Here is a 16,680-nt window from a genome sequence, read left to right on the forward strand (position 1 = left end):
CGGAAGGTGGAGGGAGGGAGGTTTCCGGTGGGGAGGGAGGCTCCGCATGAGGTTTGTGCTGCGCAGGCGGGAAATCGCCCCAAGGGGTGGGGGTGTGTGTACCTGGGGCAGAGGTGGGTCAGTGCCCGGGGCAGGGGGTTCCGGGGCAGGGAGGGGAAGTGGGGGGGGTCCATGTCTGGGGATGGGGTTGGCGCAGGGTGGGGTGTGTGTTGGGGTTCTGGGGCAGGGAGAGGAAGTGGGGGGGTCGGTGTCTGGGGATGGGGTTGGCGCAGGGTGAGGTGTGTGTTGGGGTTCTGGGGCAGGGAGGGGAAGTGGGGAGGGTCCATGTCTGGGGGTGGGGTTGGCGCAGGGTGAGGTGTGTGTTGGGGTTCTGGGGCAGGGAGGGGAAGTGGGGGGGGGTTGGTGTCTGGGGGTGGGGTTGGCGCAGGGTGGGGTGTGGTGTTGGGGTCGGGGGGGAGGCAGGGGGTTCTGGGGCGGGGAGGGAATGTGGGGGGGGTCGGTGTCTGGGGATGGGGTTGGCGCAGGGTGGGGTGTGTGTTGGGGTTCTGGGGCAGGGAGGGGAAGTGGGGGGGGTCGGTGTCTGGGGATGGGGTTGGCGCAGGGTGGGGTGTGTGTTGGGGTTCTGGGACAGGGAGGGGAAGTGGGGGGGGTTGGTGTCTGGGGGTGGGGTTGGCGCAGGGTGGGGTGTGGTGTTGGGGTCGGGGGGGAGGCAGGGGGTTCTGGGGCGGGGAGGGAATGTGGGGAGGGTCGGTGTCTGGGGGTGGGGTTGGCGCAGGGTGGGGTGTGTGTTGGGGTTCTGGGGCAGGGAGGGGAAGTGGGGGGGGTCGGTGTCTGGGGATGGGGTTGGCGCAGGGTGGGGTGTGTGTTCGGGTTGGGGGGGGCAGGGAGGGGATTGGTCTCTAGGAGGGTCTGGTGGCAGGGTGAAGCCAGGGATGGGGAGGGTTCTGTGTGATCCTTCTGCTGGTGCTCAGCCTCCAGCCCCTGGAGAGCTCTGTAATGCTCTCCAGCTGCCCAGGCCCGGCTGGGTGAGGCTCGCTGGTTGGATGGGAGCCAGCCCCTGTATCTACTCTGTGGCTACCCCATGGGTTCAGTCTCTGGGGGTTCCTGAGCTGGGTCCCTGCTGGGCCTCATCTGCTGGTGGAGTCATCTCTCTCCTTTCTCCCCAGGTGCTTCGCGGCTTCCTCCCCTCTGTGCTACTCTGGGCATGTGGGACTTGGGAGGGGACTGAAGAACTTCATCATCTCTGGAGAGCTCCCTGACTGGACCTAGTCTCCAAAGCTCTCCCAAACCGGTTGCTGGGAGACAGACCCCATCAGAGTGGGCGAGGTGGGGAGGGGCCATCATGGCGGACACGCTGGAGTTCAACGAAATATACCAGGAGGTGAAGGGGTCCATGGTGAGAGACACAGGAAGCCTGGAAAGCCATGCCTTCCTGGGGGTGGGAAGCACAGAGTCTGGGAAGGTGTCGTTATTGTGGCTGGTTGAGTGGTGTGTCTAGGGCTGAGAGAAGGTGCTGAACCATGGTTCCGATTTCATTACAGCTCTCAAGCTAAGTGGGGTCACAGCTGGAGTGCCACCCCAAAGTAAAACCTAGAAGCTGTAAGTGACTTGGGGGAGGGGTGTGTGCTTTTCCCCTGAGTCATTACTGAGCCCACAGATCAAGCAGCATGCTAGGGGACCTGGGATGAGACAAAACATGGCCAGACCCCTGTAAGTATTAAAGATCCAGTGACACTTTCCTGGGTGTTGGGGAGTTAGCGCCAGTTCCTGGCTGCATTCCCGCTCTGGTAGGTAACACTCAGCTGACCGAAGTTCACAGCCCGTTGGACTTCAGGGAGCAGACTCCTTGCATTTCATTCTAAACTCTTGCATGATGTCACCAAGTGCTGTGGGAACTGACGTTTGGCCTAGCCTGAATGGCTGAAACTTGGGAGCCTTTCAGAAAATGCAATGCACGATCCTGTTTATTCCCAGACATGAGTGTTTAAGTGATCTCTCTCCTGCCATCCATCTCCACCCTCTAACAAACAGAGGCTAGGGACACCATTCCTTACCCATCCTGGCTAATAGCCATTAATGGACCTAACCTCCATGAATTTATCCAGTTCTCTTTTAAACCCTGTTATATTCCTAGCCTTCACAACCTCCTCAGGCAAGGAGTTCCACAGGTTGGCTGTGCACTGTGTGAAGAACTTCCTTTTATTTGTTTTAAACCTGCTACCCATTAATTTCATTTGGTGGCCCCTAGTTCTTATATTATGGGAACAAGTAAATAATTTTTCCTTATTCACTTTTTCCACACCACTCATGATTTTATATAGCTCTATCAAATCCCCCCTTAGTCTCCTCTTTTTCAAGCTGAAAAGTCCTAGCCTCTTTAATCTCCCCTCATATGGGACCCGTTTCAAACCCCTAATCATTGTCAATTTACAGCGAAGGTGCATGGTGGCCTGAGCTTCATAAATGAGTCGGTTTCCATGCCAAGAAATCCAAATCTTTGGCTGTTAGTAGTGAGGGTTACATTGGGGAATGTTGTCCCTACATCTGAGAAATGCCCTTGATTGGGCTATTGTTCCTAAGTGGCCAGTCAGTCCTCAAGCTAAAGCGAATACAGGCTTTATGGTGCCGCTCTGGCTGACTTAAACTGCAGAGCTGGTGCTATGGCCCTGTGATGCATGTGGGGGTAGTTGGAGGGGGAGGAGTGGGGAATCTTGGAGTGAAGCTTGCATGTGGGTGAGGGAGTGTGTTTGGGGTGGTGTTAGTTGGATATGGGGTGAGTGCACCCCGTGTGGGAGAGGAGAGATGGTGGGGTTTCTGTTTTAAATGCATGGGGGTGGGTGTTAAGTAGCCTTTTCCCTGGAAGAAGAAGGGTGTGACTGGCTGATGTGGGGTTCCGGGTGTATTCTTTGACACCATTCCAGAGTGTCACCACTGTTGTTCTCACTAGCGTGTTGTCCCTGTGCCCCCTACCAACCCATCTCTCTCTGTCAGAATGATGGGCGGCTGCGGCTGAGCCGCCAGGGTGTCATCTTCAAGAACAGCAAGACAGGCAAGGTGGACAACATCCAGGCCTCAGAGCTAGCAGAGGGCATCTGGCGCCGTGTGGCACTAGGCCACGGCCTCAAGCTGCTCACCAAGAATGGACACGTCTACAAGTATGACGGCTTCAGGGAATCGGTGAGACCTTTGGCCTGGCCAGCTCCCCCTCCTAGAAGCTCCCACCCCACCGTGTGTCAGGACTCCCAGGGGGAATTTATGTGGTTGGGCATCCCCAACCAGCTACAAGGTGACAATTGCTTGGCAACCTCCCGGATTTGCCCATGGCATTAGTGCCTCAGTGCAGCCCACATGCTCACGAGCCCTGGATCCCATGTGGCTCTGTGTAAACTCCTCTCTCGCCCTGCCATAAGGATCCTGTTCTTGGCCCAAACCGTTTGCCATGAGTTTAAGCTTCCAGGCTCTCTCCTAGGAGTCTTTTTCAATTAATTGTGTTTATTATGGTAATGCCTAAGGGTCAGCTGAGAATGGGTCCCATTGCCCTAGGCTCTGTACAGAGTAGTAGATAGTCCCTGCCCTGAAGAATTTAGTCTAAATAGACCAGACAGACACTGGGGTGGGAGTGGAAAGCACAAGCCCAGTGAACTGTGTGATGGCAGCAAGTGTCTTGTTAGTGCCCTGGTGTTCTTTCCTGGTGGGTGTAGTTAGGAGGGGATCAGCCAAAGGGAATGGGGGGAGAGAATGGAACAGGTATTGAGGGAAATTTAGGTGAAGAGACTGTGAACGAGGGGCAGTATTCCCTCTAATTTTTCCCACCTATGTGTGGAATGAATTTTGTTATGTGCACCAATATGGAGGTGATATGTGACACATCATCTTCATATTGGTGAATGTAACAAAATTCATGTGGTGGGTGTGGGGCCAAGGAGTTTGGAGTATGGGAGGGGGCTCAGGGCTGGGGCAAAGGGTTGTGGGGGGAGGTGAGGGTTCCAGCTGTGGGTGTGGTCTCTGACAGGGCCATCCCTAGTGGGGTGTGGGGCCTGGGACAAATCAGCCTGTATGGGTCCCCCCTTAACATTTTTTATAAGGTGAAATCTGGTGTGGGGAGGGGACACCAGTGCTGCGGGGCGAGGGATAATGCAGAGTCACAGGGTGGCACCTGTGCTAGGGGCCAGTGGGCCCCCTGTGCTGGGGGATCCTGCAAAAGGGAGGGGTCCGGGGTGGAAGGGCAATGGATAGGGTCAGCCTGGCCCTGGCTTGTTCCGGCAGCACTAGGATGGTGGCAGCAGGCGAGCAAGAAAAAGAAATACAACGCGCGCTTCCTGCCGGCTAGTGCGGGCCCGACCCCTGCTGCCAGCGCCAGGCCCCCCTGCTAACCTCCTGGGCTGGCCTGGGCCCCCTAACCCCACCCCTCCTGGGCCAGCCTATTACCCCCCGCACGACCCCCACACACTGAAGTGTGGGGCCTGGAGCAGTTGTCCTGGTTCACCATACTAAAGGGATGGCTCTGGGGTGGGGCTGGGGATGAGGGGCTTGGGGTGCAGGCTGCCCTGGGGTTATGGCGGGGAGAAAGGACTCCCTCCAGCTCTCCCCACAGCAGCACCTGGGCTGGGGGCGGGGGAGGGGTGCCTCTCATGGCTGTGGCAGGTCCAGGCCGGGACTGGATTTGGGCCAGGGGAGGGGCACTTCTTCCCTGACCGTGGCAGGTCTGTAGCCGGGCTGGGTTGCGTCCGGGGCTGTGGGAGAGGAATCTCTCCCCACCACAGCCCTGAGTGCCTGCGCAGTGCTTAATAGGCTGCTACACAGCTTAAAGGGAACTTAGGCGAGTGGGAGGGCTGGAACAAACAGCCCATCAGCACCAGGTAGAAAAAGTCCAGTCAAACTGCAGGGAGTTCTTTGAACATGTAAGTGTCCCTGCTTTGGCTGCAGCTGCTCCGATCAGCTGGGGACTCTGGCTGACGCCTCTGCAGGTGCCAGTCATGTAGTGGGTGTATCCCTCCGAGAGGTTTCAGCTCCACGTGAGCATCCAGCAAAGATGCAGGGCTGGTAACTCCTGTTTGCTCTCCCTTAGCTCTGTGGTCGTAGTTCTCCTAGTGACTGATTCTTTCCCCAGCTCACTTGCTTCCTGGCACATGCAGTGTGTTGCAGCGAGCCATCCTAGATGGAAGAGCGCTGGAGCTCCCCGCTGCTGCTGTTTGTTACCAAGGGGGAGCTGTGGGGTAGTAGCAGTGGCCGGACCTCTCTGGGAGGGAAGGAGCCCAGGAACCACGTCTCAGGCTGCTAGGTTATGGTGGCTTCTGATGGCTGTTCTCTACTTCCCACTCAGGAGTTTGACAAGCTGTCAGAATTCTTCAAGTCCCATTATCATCTGGAGCTGGCGGAGAAGGATCTGTGTGTGAAGGGCTGGAACTGGGGGACTGTGAAGTTTGGAGGTGACTCTGGGGCTATGTCTTCGCTGCTTGTGAAGCTTGGGACACATTTACCTGTGGTAGCCTAACCCATGACAGTGCATTTACCCTGCTTTCACACCCCATACCTGTGCTGGCACTGTATCTGGTCCTTGCAAGCCATAGAGCTAGCTCCAGGTTCATAGCACCACAACTCCTTGTGTCACTCTGCTCGTATTCATGGGGCATTGGGGACGACTTGTCTGCCTGCCCTGGATGCTCATCCCTGGGCAGGTTAGCCCGCCTCCTCCTCTACCAGATGGAGGCTAGTGGAGAGGCTGCAAATGGAGAGCTGAGCAGAGGAAGACAGACAGTCCATTTCTGGTCAGGGGGCTGATGGGAAGGGATTGGAGGATCTCATGTCTCAGTGGGTGTGAGCGCCTATGGCTGTGTTTCTTGACTGCATCTACCTCAGGGCAGCAGTACATGTTGACAGCCGCCTGCGGCATGTGGCTGTGTGAACACAGAGCACTTTGGGGAAGAACCTGTGACTGAGCTGGAGTTAAGCCTCTCCGGTGAAGACCAGCTCTGGGAAAAGAGGGGTGTATAGCAGGGAGAGGAGCACAGCTCCTGCAGTGACTTGGATTTGGGGGCTAGCGTTGGGAGTGGATGGCTCAGTGTGCTGCAGAGAGGAAGTAGTTTGTAGCTCCACCTTCTCCTGCAGGGGGTGCTGTGTTGTGGGGAGCTCTGAGTTGCTCCTGTCTGCCCAGTACCAGCTATAAGCAGCTATAAGGTGCTCAGCCCTGTCCTTGCCATCTGGGCTGCTGACTGCGGAGGTTGTCTGACAGGAGGAGCAGCTGGCTGTGGGAGGTGCTCCATTGCCTCCTGCTGACTCACTGGGTTCCCCCTCCCCACAGGCCAGCTCCTGTCATTTGACATTGGGGAGCAGCCCGTGTTCGAGATCCCGCTCAGCAATGTGTCCCAGTGCACCACGGGCAAGAATGAGGTGACGCTGGAGTTCCACCAGAATGACGACGCCGAGGTGTCACTCATGGAGGTCCGCTTCTACGTGCCGCCCACTCAGGAGGATGGCTTGGATCCTGTGGAAGTGCGTGTGGGCCGGGGTGGGGGTGGCGTGGCCCATGTGGAGGTGGGAGTTCATGTGGGATGGGGTTGTGGCCTGTGTGAAGGTGCTTGGAGGGGTTATGGGGGGCTGCATACAGCTGTCCGGAATAAAGCCCCCCATCCTCCCCCACCCTTAGGCCTTTGCCCAGAATGTGCTATCCAAGGCGGATGTGATCCAGGCAACTGGGGATGCCATCTGCATCTTCCGGGAGCTGCAGTGCCTGACACCACGTGGCCGCTATGATATCCGCATCTACCCCACCTTCCTGCACCTGCACGGCAAGACTTTTGACTACAAGATCCCCTACACCACTGTGCTGCGCCTCTTCTTGCTGCCCCATAAGGACCAGCGCCAGATGTTCTTTGTGGTGAGGAGGGAGGCAGGGAGCTGGCAGATCCCCCACTGCATTTGAGGGGAATGGGGGGGCTGGTAGATCCCACTCCAGTGTGCCTGGGGGGTAGGGTAGCCAGCGGATCAGAAGGCCCAGACCAGCTACTTGTGTTGGGGGGCTGAGAACTCGGGGGGGCGGGGACTGCCCTGCAGTACTTGGGAGGGATGTTGCATGAAGGTGGGAGCAGGCTGGAATGGAGGAGAGCCCTTGGGGGTTCTGGGATCCCTTACCTGTCCATATCCTTGGCTTCCTTTCCAGATCAGCCTAGACCCTCCGATCAAGCAGGGCCAGACACGCTATCACTTTCTGATCCTGCTCTTCTCCAAAGACGAGGACATCTCCCTGACCCTTAACATGAATGAGTGAGTGGCCTTTCTTCCCTCCTCCGCCAGTCTGGCCCTGCCCCCAGCCCCGTACGCTCGCAGGATCCCTCTGCCCCTGCCAGCCTGGCCCTGCCCTGTGCCCTGGCCTGACCCCCTCTCTTCTGCCCACTCCTGCCATCCTGGCTCTGCCCCCTGGCAAGACCCCCCATCTTCTACTAGCCTTGCCATGCTCCTGGCAGGATCCCTCCAATCTCATGTGGACTCCCAACCATTGTCTGGCATAAGTGTCTGGCCATCCCCATCCGGACTGACTCACTTCCAAGCCTTGGGCGGGGGTTAGCATCTACTCCCAAGAGAAGAGGTTGCCCGAGGACTATGCATTGTCCTCCTTGGTGGCCCTTTCATTTCTGGGTGCTGAGGGCATGCTGTCTCTCAGTTGGCATGGGAGCTCCTGCGTGTTGTTCCTGCTGGTGTTGGGCTCTCTCCTGCCTTCTGTCCTCATGCTGCCATTCTCCCCATGCTGTAGGGATGAGGTGGAGAAGCGCTTTGAGGGCCGACTCACCAAGAACATGTCTGGCTCACTCTATGAGATGGTCAGTCGGGTCATGAAAGCGCTGGTGAACCGCAAGATCACTGTGCCCGGCAACTTCCAGGGGTGAGCACACAGCGTGCAGGGGAGTGGGACATGGAGCCTTCCCCTCTAGAGGGCTCCTGTCCCAGGGCATGGGTAATGTCTAACTCAGGGGGTGGTGAATGGGACACGGGGCCTTTTCCTTCTAACAGGCTCTGGCTCCAATCTGGTCCCAGGTGGGAGATTGTCTTGGGGTGGGGAATCGAATATGGGCCCTTTCATCTCTAGGGGGCACCAGCTGCGATTCTGGTCTGGCTAGCTCGGGTGGCAGGGAATGGGATACAGAGTCTGTTGCTAATTAAATGTTTAGAAATGACTCTGATCTGAGGTCCCGTCCCTACACACCTGGCTCTGGTGGACTTTTTCCCCATCCTGTGGCTGGGAGTTCCCAGTGGTGGGTGGGAGAAGAGTTGTGCCTCAGAGGTACGTGTGACAGATTCTCATCCCTTTATTCTGCCCCCCGTTGGCTGCTGTCCCATGGGGGAGCGTCTGTGCAAGGAAGCCTTGCTGGTGTAACCCCCACTTTGTCTCCCTCCTCTCCCCCTCCCCCAAGGCACTCGGGAGCCCAATGCATCACCTGCTCCTACAAGGCCAGCTCGGGGCTGCTCTACCCACTGGAGCGTGGCTTCATCTATGTGCACAAGCCCCCGGTGCACATTCGCTTTGATGAGATCTCCTTCGTCAACTTCGCCCGCGGCACCACCACCACCCGCTCCTTCGACTTCGAGATCGAGACCAAGCAGGGCACGCAGTACACCTTCAGCAGTATAGAGAGGTGAGGGTGAACCCCTGCCCAAGCAGCTGCTGTCTGCTCTCTCCCCTCTGTACCCATGGCTGTACTGCCTATTGCCCCGTCTGTTCTCCTGGGCCGCTGCCACCCTCTCACGGCCTGCACTGGTATCCTGCTCCTCACTCAGCCCTGGGAAGCCATTCGTACCACAGCCTGGCAGTGCAGGGGAGTGCCATTCTCCATGCCATCACTGTGCACTGCCCTCTCGCTTGCTCATGGTTGGGGGAGCGTTAGACTTCGCCTCTCCGTGACCCCGTCTCCCTACTGTTACCCACCTGCAGGGAGGAGTACGGGAAGCTGTTTGACTTTGTCAACGCCAAGAAGCTGAACATCAAGAACCGAGGCCACAAGGAGGTACCTGCAGTGGGGTGGGGTGGGGCGGGGCACTTGCTGGGTCCCCTGTCCCATCCCAACCAGGAGCCCCATAGCGTCCGGGGGGTGCTGGGTGAGGGCAGGGGTTCTTTCTCTCTCTCTTTCCCTGCAGATTCTGCCTCCTCACTTTCTCTTCTCTCCTTGCCCTTGTAGAAGAAAAAGGTCCGTGCGATTTCCCCTCCTCCTGGTGCAGGTCTCCTCTGCATGGCTGTGGTGCTCTCTACTAATCACAGTAACCCTGCATGAGCCATGGGAGGGAAGGGGGGAGCCATGCCTCCCCTCCCCCCCCCGCCCCGGATCTCCTTGCCAAGTGGGCCCCACCTAACCCGGTTAACACCACTCCTCTGGTCCGTGCATGCAGCCTGTGCTGGAAGTGCTGGGGATCCTTTCCTGGAGTGGGGGGTGCACCCAGGAGCATGTTGGGAGTTGTAGTTCTCATTTTTCTGCACACTTGGGGTAGGGAGTGGCGTCTGCCCTTCCCCTCTGCTGAGGTGGGAGGGGTGGAGAGTGGCACTCACATGACCTCCCCCTGCTCCCCCTGCAGTCCATGCCACAGAGCTATGATGAATACGCTGACTCTGACGAGGACCAGCATGATGCCTACCTGGAGAGGATGAAGGAGGAGGGAAAGATCCGGGAGGAGAATGCTGATGACAGCAGTGATGAGTCTGGGGAGGAGACTGGTGAGACGTGCTCCTGTGCCTGGGGCTCCTCCCCCTGGCTGTGAGATCTGCCCTGTCTGTCCAGTGTTTGGGGCTCCTCCCCCAGCTGTGAGATCTGCCCAAGGCTGTCCAGCGACTGGGGCTCCTCCCCATGGCTGAGAGATCTGCCCCCAGCTGGGGTCAGAGAAACATTCCCATGCTCTTTACTCAGCCCTTTCCCCATGGCTGTTGCCATCCCCATCCCCCTCTCCTGCCCTGCCCCCCACCCAGAGGGGGAGAATGACCAGTGCATTCCTTTTCCTTACAGATGAGTCATTTAACCCGGGGGAGGAGGACGAGGATGTAGCAGAAGAGTGAGTAGGGGACAGGGGCTGCCTGGCATGGGGCTTTCGGGCTGTGACCTCGCCCTTTGATTGGCCCATTCTCAGATGGGAACTCTCCGCACGGGGGCCACAGGGGCAGGACATTGAACATGTAGTGCCATCAGTGCTGGCCTCCCTCTGGTGCTATGGGGTGCCATGCACAGCGAGTGGCTCAGTATGGGGTGCTCTGCCTTTGTGGGGTCTCCAGAGCAGATGGCTCAGCAGGAGGCACTGTCACCTCTGCTAGTGCTCCAGTGTGCTTGGTGGCCTGGTGGTGCTGTCTGAGGTTTTTGTCTCCCTGACCCTTTTCACAGGGTTAAGGCCATTAGGCTCAGTGGCCAGCCATCAACCCTTCTGTTGGCCTAAATTGCCCTGTAGCCCCAGTTGAACGTGGGGTTCTTCTCTTCCTGTCCTGAGCTGTTAAACAGCTTCTGCCTTTCTCCTCTGAGGTGGCTGCATCTCAGTGTTGGGTTGTACAACTGTCTGAAATCAATGGGCTGCTTAGATTGTCTGGGGCAGGGACTGTCTTTCTTGCTATGTGCCTGTACAGCGTCTTGCACAGTGGCACCCTGATCTCTGACTGGTGCGACCACAATACAAATAATAGGCTCCCTGAATGAGGCAGAGTGGTTTCAGAGCAGAGGATATGCACTAGGTTTTTGCCTCTGCTGCTTGCAGAGATCTGTGCTCTGGAATGAGCTGGAGCAGTGCAGTTGGCACGCCTGCCAGAGGGAACACTGCTGGCAGTCACAGAAATGATCGGGGCTGAGGGGACTGCCTAATCATAGAATCATAGAATATCAGGGTTGGAAGGGACCCCAGAAGGTCATCTAGTCCAACCCCCTGCTCAAAGCAGGACCAATTCCCAGTTAAATCATCCCAGCCAGGGCTTTGTCAAGCCTGACCTTAAAAACCTCTAAGGAAGGAGATTCTACCACCTCCCTAGGTAACGCATTCCAGTGTTTCACCACCCTCTTAGTGAAAAAGTTTTTCCTAATATCCAATCTAAACCTCCCCCACTGCAACTTGAGGGAATGATGGGGAAGATGACTCTGTAGCATGGAACAGCAATAACTGTGGGTAGACGTTGTACAGCTCTGTGAATCCTCGACCTTGGAGGACCAGGAATCTGGGGGTGCTACTCAGGGCATGATGGGAGCAAATGGCAACAGGGAGAACTCTGGCGAAGATTTCCCACCACCGAGATCCACTGGGCTGTGGGATGGTGTCACAGATACAGTGTCCAGTCCATGCCCAGCCTATAACCAGTTCCTTGGGAGTGACCCCTTCAGTGTGCTAGGCCCCAAGGACCCACACAGGGGCAGGCCCATGGCCTCCAGGACTCCCAAACTGGGCCTTGGGGCCCCAGCGATCCCTGCCTCTCTCCGTGGCTCCCTGCAGCAAATCCAGCCAAGCCAGACCCCTGCGGGAGGTTTGTACCATCCCCCTTCGGGGCGCCGTGCTGTCAGTGATATCTGCAGCAACATCAGCAGTCTTCCCAGGCACGGGGGAACAGCGTATTAGCCGCCTGGTCCATGAGATCAGAAAGGCCTTGGGTTAGCACAGAGAGTCAAAGGTTGAGCCATAGTCCAGCCTGGCCAGCGCTGGTGCAATTAGCCAGCCAAGCTGTTATGGCCTCTATCTCCATCTGGCTCCTTGTCAGCCCCGAGGCCTGGCCACCAGCCTCCTTTCCCCTTTGTTCTCCCACTGGGGCCTTTGCACTGCTTCCCAGCTGAGGGCCAGGAGAATATCTCCCTCCTCCTGGCTGGTGGCTGCTAGGGGTGAACAGCCCGGTCATTGGGGTTCCCGCTCTCTTGCTAGATTCTCCATTGACGTGGATTGGTGTTCACCAACCCTTCATACCACCCCAACCAGCCACGGGACACACACACTTTGTGGCTCTTGCTGTTCGAGCAGATTCAACCTTTTTGCACCCCTGCATAGCCATGCAAAGTATAGAGGGAAACTGAGGCATGAAATGAGGTTCATAACAATGTTACAGAATATTCCCTCTCGGTCCCAGGTCAGGTCCCGTGTCAGGAACAGGGAACCCGTCGCCTGGAAGGCTGGGAAGTGGCCTGGAGGGAGCAGCCCCATGCTCTGCTCAAAGGGGCCCACGTCTCTCCAGCGGGGATGTCTGTTCTTGGCATTGCCACTCGGGTTCTGCTGCCAGCAGGTCTGGGATGACACCCAGGGATGGGAACAGTTGGTGTGGGGAAGAGCTGTCTGTGCCCCTTGTACCCTGTCCAGAGTGCTTGGCAGAGTCCCTTGCCACCCTGTTTCCAGGGACAGGTGAGGTAGCTGTTGCCATGCCCAAGCCATACTGGGGATGCCCTATCTCTTCCAGTCAGCACCCCTCGAGCAATCTGCCCATGCTAGGCCTGATCTCTACTAACCTCGCTGAGCTGGGGGCTGCCAGCCCTGGGACCAGGGGTGTTTGGGGATGGGGCTGACGCCAGGCTACCATTCCCTCCTGCAGGTTCGACAGCGAAGTCTCTGCCAGTAGTGACGGTGGCAGTGACCGTGAGGAAAAGAGGAAGCCAGCCAAGAAAGCCAAGATTGTGAAGGAGCGCAAGCCCCGCAAGAAGTCATCGGAGGTGAGAGCTCCGCCCTGGCAGAGGCGGCTGCGTGGTTCCCAACCGCTGGCTCTGAGGGGTGGGATCCTCTTCCTCCAGCGCACAGGCCAACCCTGTGGGGAGATTGAGCCTTTGGGAGCACTACTTAGGGGCTGATGAGGCCATGAGTGAGTGTCCTCTGTGATGGGGAGCTGTCCTGAAGGTCCCGCTACTCCCCAGCTTAGGACACTGGACAGCCTCCAGCTGTGGGTGAGTGACTCCGTCCCCGCCATGACACGGAGCTCTTCAGCCCTGTGCCGCTCCCCCAACCTCACCTGACAGCCTGCCCCAGCTGGGCCCGCTGGCTCCGTCAGGCTCCTTGGCCTTCGCTGCCTTGTCTTAGTCTTGTGCTGCCTGGGCCCCATGAGTGTGTCTGGCTGCTGGGGGGAAGGGCTGGGATGTCAAATGCCCTGCCCCAGTGTTAATGGGGGGCACAAGGGGCCTTTGCCATGGGGGCCAGAGCTTCTGGTCCAAGGAACTCTAGAGCCACTTCTTGATGGATCCCTTTCTTGTTCTATCTCTGTACCTCCACTTCCTCTTGCCAGAGTAAGAAAGGGAAAGACCCCAACGCCCCAAAGAGGCCCATGTCTGCCTACATGCTGTGGCTGAATGCCAGCCGTGAGAAGATCAAATCAGACCACCCTGGCATCAGCATCACTGACCTGTCCAAGAAGGCTGGGGAGCTCTGGAAGGGCATGTCCAAGGAGAAGAAAGAGGTGGCCTTGGTTGGGGGTCAGGGGCATGTTCTAACTCTCTTTTGGTGGTGTGGTTGTTTGGGGGAGGAGGAAGAGGGCTGTGTGGGTGTGGGCTGGCAGGGCTGTGTCTGGGGATGGTAGGGGTAGTATTGGGTGTAGGCCTGGCTTGGGAAATCTTGGGGAACCAAATGGAAGAGGTCTTGGAGGCCACCCCAACATGGGGCAGAGGCTGTGTCTTGTTTAGGGAGGGGATGGGGATGGGCTTCTGGTTTTGGGGGGCTGGCAAAGCAGGCTTGGGGTAGCTTTGTGTCTGATGGGGATCAGAAGTTAAACTGTGGGCAGGTGAGCAAGGAGGGTCATTACCAACTCTGTGTTCTGGTAGCAGGAGTGGGATCGCAAGGCGGAAGATGCCAAAAGGGACTATGAGAAGGCGATGAAGGAGTACAGCGAGGGGGGCAAATCTGAGAACTCCAAGAAGTGAGTTGGCTGAGCTGCTGGAAACACTGGGGTGGGTGACGAAGGGCCTTGGCCCCATCTCACTGGAGGGTAGGCGCGAGATGACAGGGAAAGGTGTGGCCCATGTGGAGCGCAAGGAGTGGAGGACTGTCTATTTCCTCCCAGCCCTGTGGCACCTCCACCAGTGCAGTAGGGGCTCGGGGTGACTGCTGATTGCTCGCTGTCTCCCACCCTGCACAGAGAGAAATCCAAGAAGAAGAAGCAGCAGGGGAAGGGGAAAGCAGAGAGGAAGGCAGCACCATCCAAGGCCCCAGCCAAGTCCCCCGCTAAGCAGCTGGGTGAGAGCTTCAAGAGCAAGGAGTTCGTCTCCAGTGAGGAGAGCTCTGGTGACAACAAGAAGGAGGTAGGTGCGGGTGGGGCAGGAGGGGCTTCCGCCCCAATTGGCAGCTGTGGCTGTATGTGGTCTCCTGTTAACACACTTCCCCTCCCCCCACAGGACTCAGAAGAGGAGGAAATCGCTAGCACGCCCCCCAGCATGGAGGACTCAGCATCTGGCTCGGATTAGAGCAACCCCTCCCTTTAGCCCTGCCCCTTTCCTGACTGCACAGGTCACTGAGTTGAGGCCTAGACATACCCTCTCTCCCCAGTGCTCCCAATTCCCTTCTGCCAGGGGCATGGGCTGAAGGGGTGACGTGGCTGCTCCATTGGCTTGAACCAGCCCTACTTCCAGACCTTCCCTGACCCTCCTCCCCCATGGAACTGCAGGACCTTTGCTAAACTCTGGATAAAAGCACAGGGTGCTAGAGAGCAGGGGATAGGGCTCATCCCTCCTTTCTCTCAATGCTGTGGGAGCCCCCCTGTGTCCTATCAGGAGGCCCTCCCAGCAAACGGTGGGGGGCATGGCCCACAGGCCCTGCAGGGGGGAGCTGGCTGGCTGGGAGGGGTCCATCCCCTGGCCTGTAGTCGGGCTCCATCTGTGTTTTTTATGTTCTGTTTATTTTTGTATTTCTGGTCTGTTCACACGGCAATTGGACGGAATAAAAACCAAGCGACTTCGGACGGCGCTCCTGTCTGTTGGAGCGTGGCCAGGGGACAGATGGACGGATCTCCCAGTGCCAACAGAGCTTCCCCTCTAGAGCAGGCAAAGCCCCCTCTTGCCAGAGGGGGAAAGAGGCCACTCTGCAGCTGCGGTCTCCCCTCCCGACGGCCGCATTTCCCGTACATCGCAGCAGGAGCGGCTCTGCCTGCAGCATGGGGCTGAATATGGGCCAGAGCCTTATCTCACTGTGTTCCAGTAAGCTGTGGCCCTGATTGTATTAAAGGCCATCTGGCGCCTTGGGGAGCCACCTAATGAAGGAGGCAGTCGATAGCAGTGAGGTTTAGCCAAGTGTTAGGGGCTCCCTTCCCTCCCCTCTCTGGCTTCTGGGGCCATCACCAGCCTCAGCAAAGCTGGGAGGGTTCCCATGATGGCTTAATGTAGGGAACTCTAGGACAGCAGGGGCTGCTGTGACCCAGGCTGGGGAAGCCCTTCCCTCCTTGACATACCCAGTACCTCCCAGCTGCGTGTTGCTGAGGGATGCAGTGTCTTGGAGCTGTGGGCAATTGGTTGGCATCCAAAACTTCCCATCCACCTGGTTCTGCTAGCGGCCGCCCTTAGGGCTGCATGGAGGGCTGAGAGCCTCATCGCTATCCCTTCTGGGCCTGGAGCTCTGACCAGCTCCGAGAGTGGGTGATGAGGAGTGTGAGGTGCTGACCAGCAGGTGGATGCAGCATCCATCTCCATTACAGCCATCACAAGCCTTTCTTCAGTGTGCCTTGCTGCCAGGACAACTAATCTGAGCTGGAGGAAGGATGCCTGATCTGATTAGAGCCTATTATCGGACCTCAGTGCCCCATTAAAGTGTCTTTGGCTCCACTTCCAATCACCTGTGTGTCAGAGGGCACACTCTGCCTCACTCTAATTGAATCAGCACTTCTGCCAGGCTGCAGCTCTCAGAGAGGGAAGAGAGCTGTGTGTGCTGTGGGAGGGAGAGGAATGTGCCCCAGAGGCAGTGGCTTTTATAACCAAGGCTGCAGCAGGTTAATTGTGCAGATGGAAGCTGGCTCCCATGGGAAATTCTCCAGGGTCCCATTTCCTTTGGCCTAATTTCTGTGGGTTATTTACCAGAACTCTGCAGCTGCCAGGAGTAAATGGGAAGGAAGGGCTGCAGGCAGCCATGGCAACTCCTCTCTTCAAGCGCCATGTACTATGCTAGAACACGGGTCCAGTAATGTTGTGGAGTTTAAAACCAGCAGGGACGTCTGCCCACCTGGATGTTACAGCCACCCAACACCTGCACCCTAAACCCAACAACCAAAATCATACCACAGCCTTACCTCTGTTCCCCGGCGGCTTCCCCTTTTCACCTCTCCCATCACAAGGCTATAGCAAGGAGTGGGTACAACAGCCTCTGCCCTTCCTGTGTTCATCCTGCAATCCTATCACAGCTGTAATTAGGGGGCTGTTTTTCCCTGGGTGCTGGGCAATGTAAGCAGCTGCCATGATGAGACTGGTTGGTCTTATGAGGGGTGGCTGCCTGGCAGGGGCAATGTGGTGCAGAGAGTCCAAGGGTTGGCTGTTCTTAAGAGTGAGATTTACAGGCCCAAAGAGATTTTCCAGGTGATGTGTTAGGTCATTGCTTAAGACGAGGGCTCTCATCTTTCGTCCTTGGTGCCACCCAGCAGTCCAGGATTTTAATGTAACCAGCACTTAATAGTTTGTTTTAAAGTGTACCCTGATTAATATTGCATATGAAACACTTAAATGTCCTAATTCATACTAAAGTCTAGGGCACTTCAGAAGTCTCTATGCAATGTAAAGCAGTGGATTTTAA

General features: G+C 57.3%; 1 protein-coding gene across 2 annotated transcripts; it reads left to right on the top strand.

Annotated features, from left to right (window-relative positions):
• Position 1: 1 nt before the first annotated feature.
• Positions 2-14,864, top strand: SSRP1 (structure specific recognition protein 1). 2 transcript variants are annotated; one of them, XM_084631575.1, is made up of 17 exons: positions 2-51; positions 1,167-1,396; positions 2,992-3,177; positions 5,324-5,429; positions 6,302-6,492; positions 6,647-6,877; positions 7,160-7,263; positions 7,751-7,879; positions 8,409-8,630; positions 8,927-8,999; positions 9,562-9,700; positions 9,987-10,032; positions 12,521-12,638; positions 13,202-13,372; positions 13,737-13,828; positions 14,048-14,210; positions 14,304-14,864. In XM_084631575.1, the coding sequence occupies exons 2-17, from the start codon at positions 1,343-1,345 to the stop codon at positions 14,370-14,372; spliced, it is 2,094 nt and encodes a 697-aa protein (XP_084487701.1). In that variant the 5' UTR covers positions 2-51; positions 1,167-1,342; the 3' UTR covers positions 14,373-14,864. The 2 variants fall into 2 exon arrangements, with proteins under 2 accessions (XP_084487701.1, XP_084487700.1); XM_084631574.1 differs by having other exon boundaries at positions 35-113.
• The last annotated feature ends 1,816 nt before the right edge of the window (positions 14,865-16,680 follow it).

The sequence above is a fragment of the Lepidochelys olivacea genome, assembly GCF_965140295.1.
Source record: "Lepidochelys olivacea isolate rLepOli2 genome assembly, chromosome: 6".
Taxonomy (NCBI): domain Eukaryota; kingdom Metazoa; phylum Chordata; order Testudines; family Cheloniidae; genus Lepidochelys; species Lepidochelys olivacea.

What these genes read in the sequence shown, in the direction of transcription:
- SSRP1 (XM_084631575.1), top strand. Translation starts at nt 1,343, where the DNA reads ATGGCGGACACGCTGGAGTTCAACGAAATATACCAGGAGGTGAAGGGG. An exon ending in AGGAGGTGAAGGGGTCCATG is followed by an intron (nt 1,397 to 2,991) that starts GTGAGAGACACA and finishes TCTCTCTGTCAG; the next exon opens with AATGATGGGCGGCTGCGGCT. An exon ending in ATGACGGCTTCAGGGAATCG is followed by an intron (nt 3,178 to 5,323) that starts GTGAGACCTTTG and finishes CTTCCCACTCAG; the next exon opens with GAGTTTGACAAGCTGTCAGA.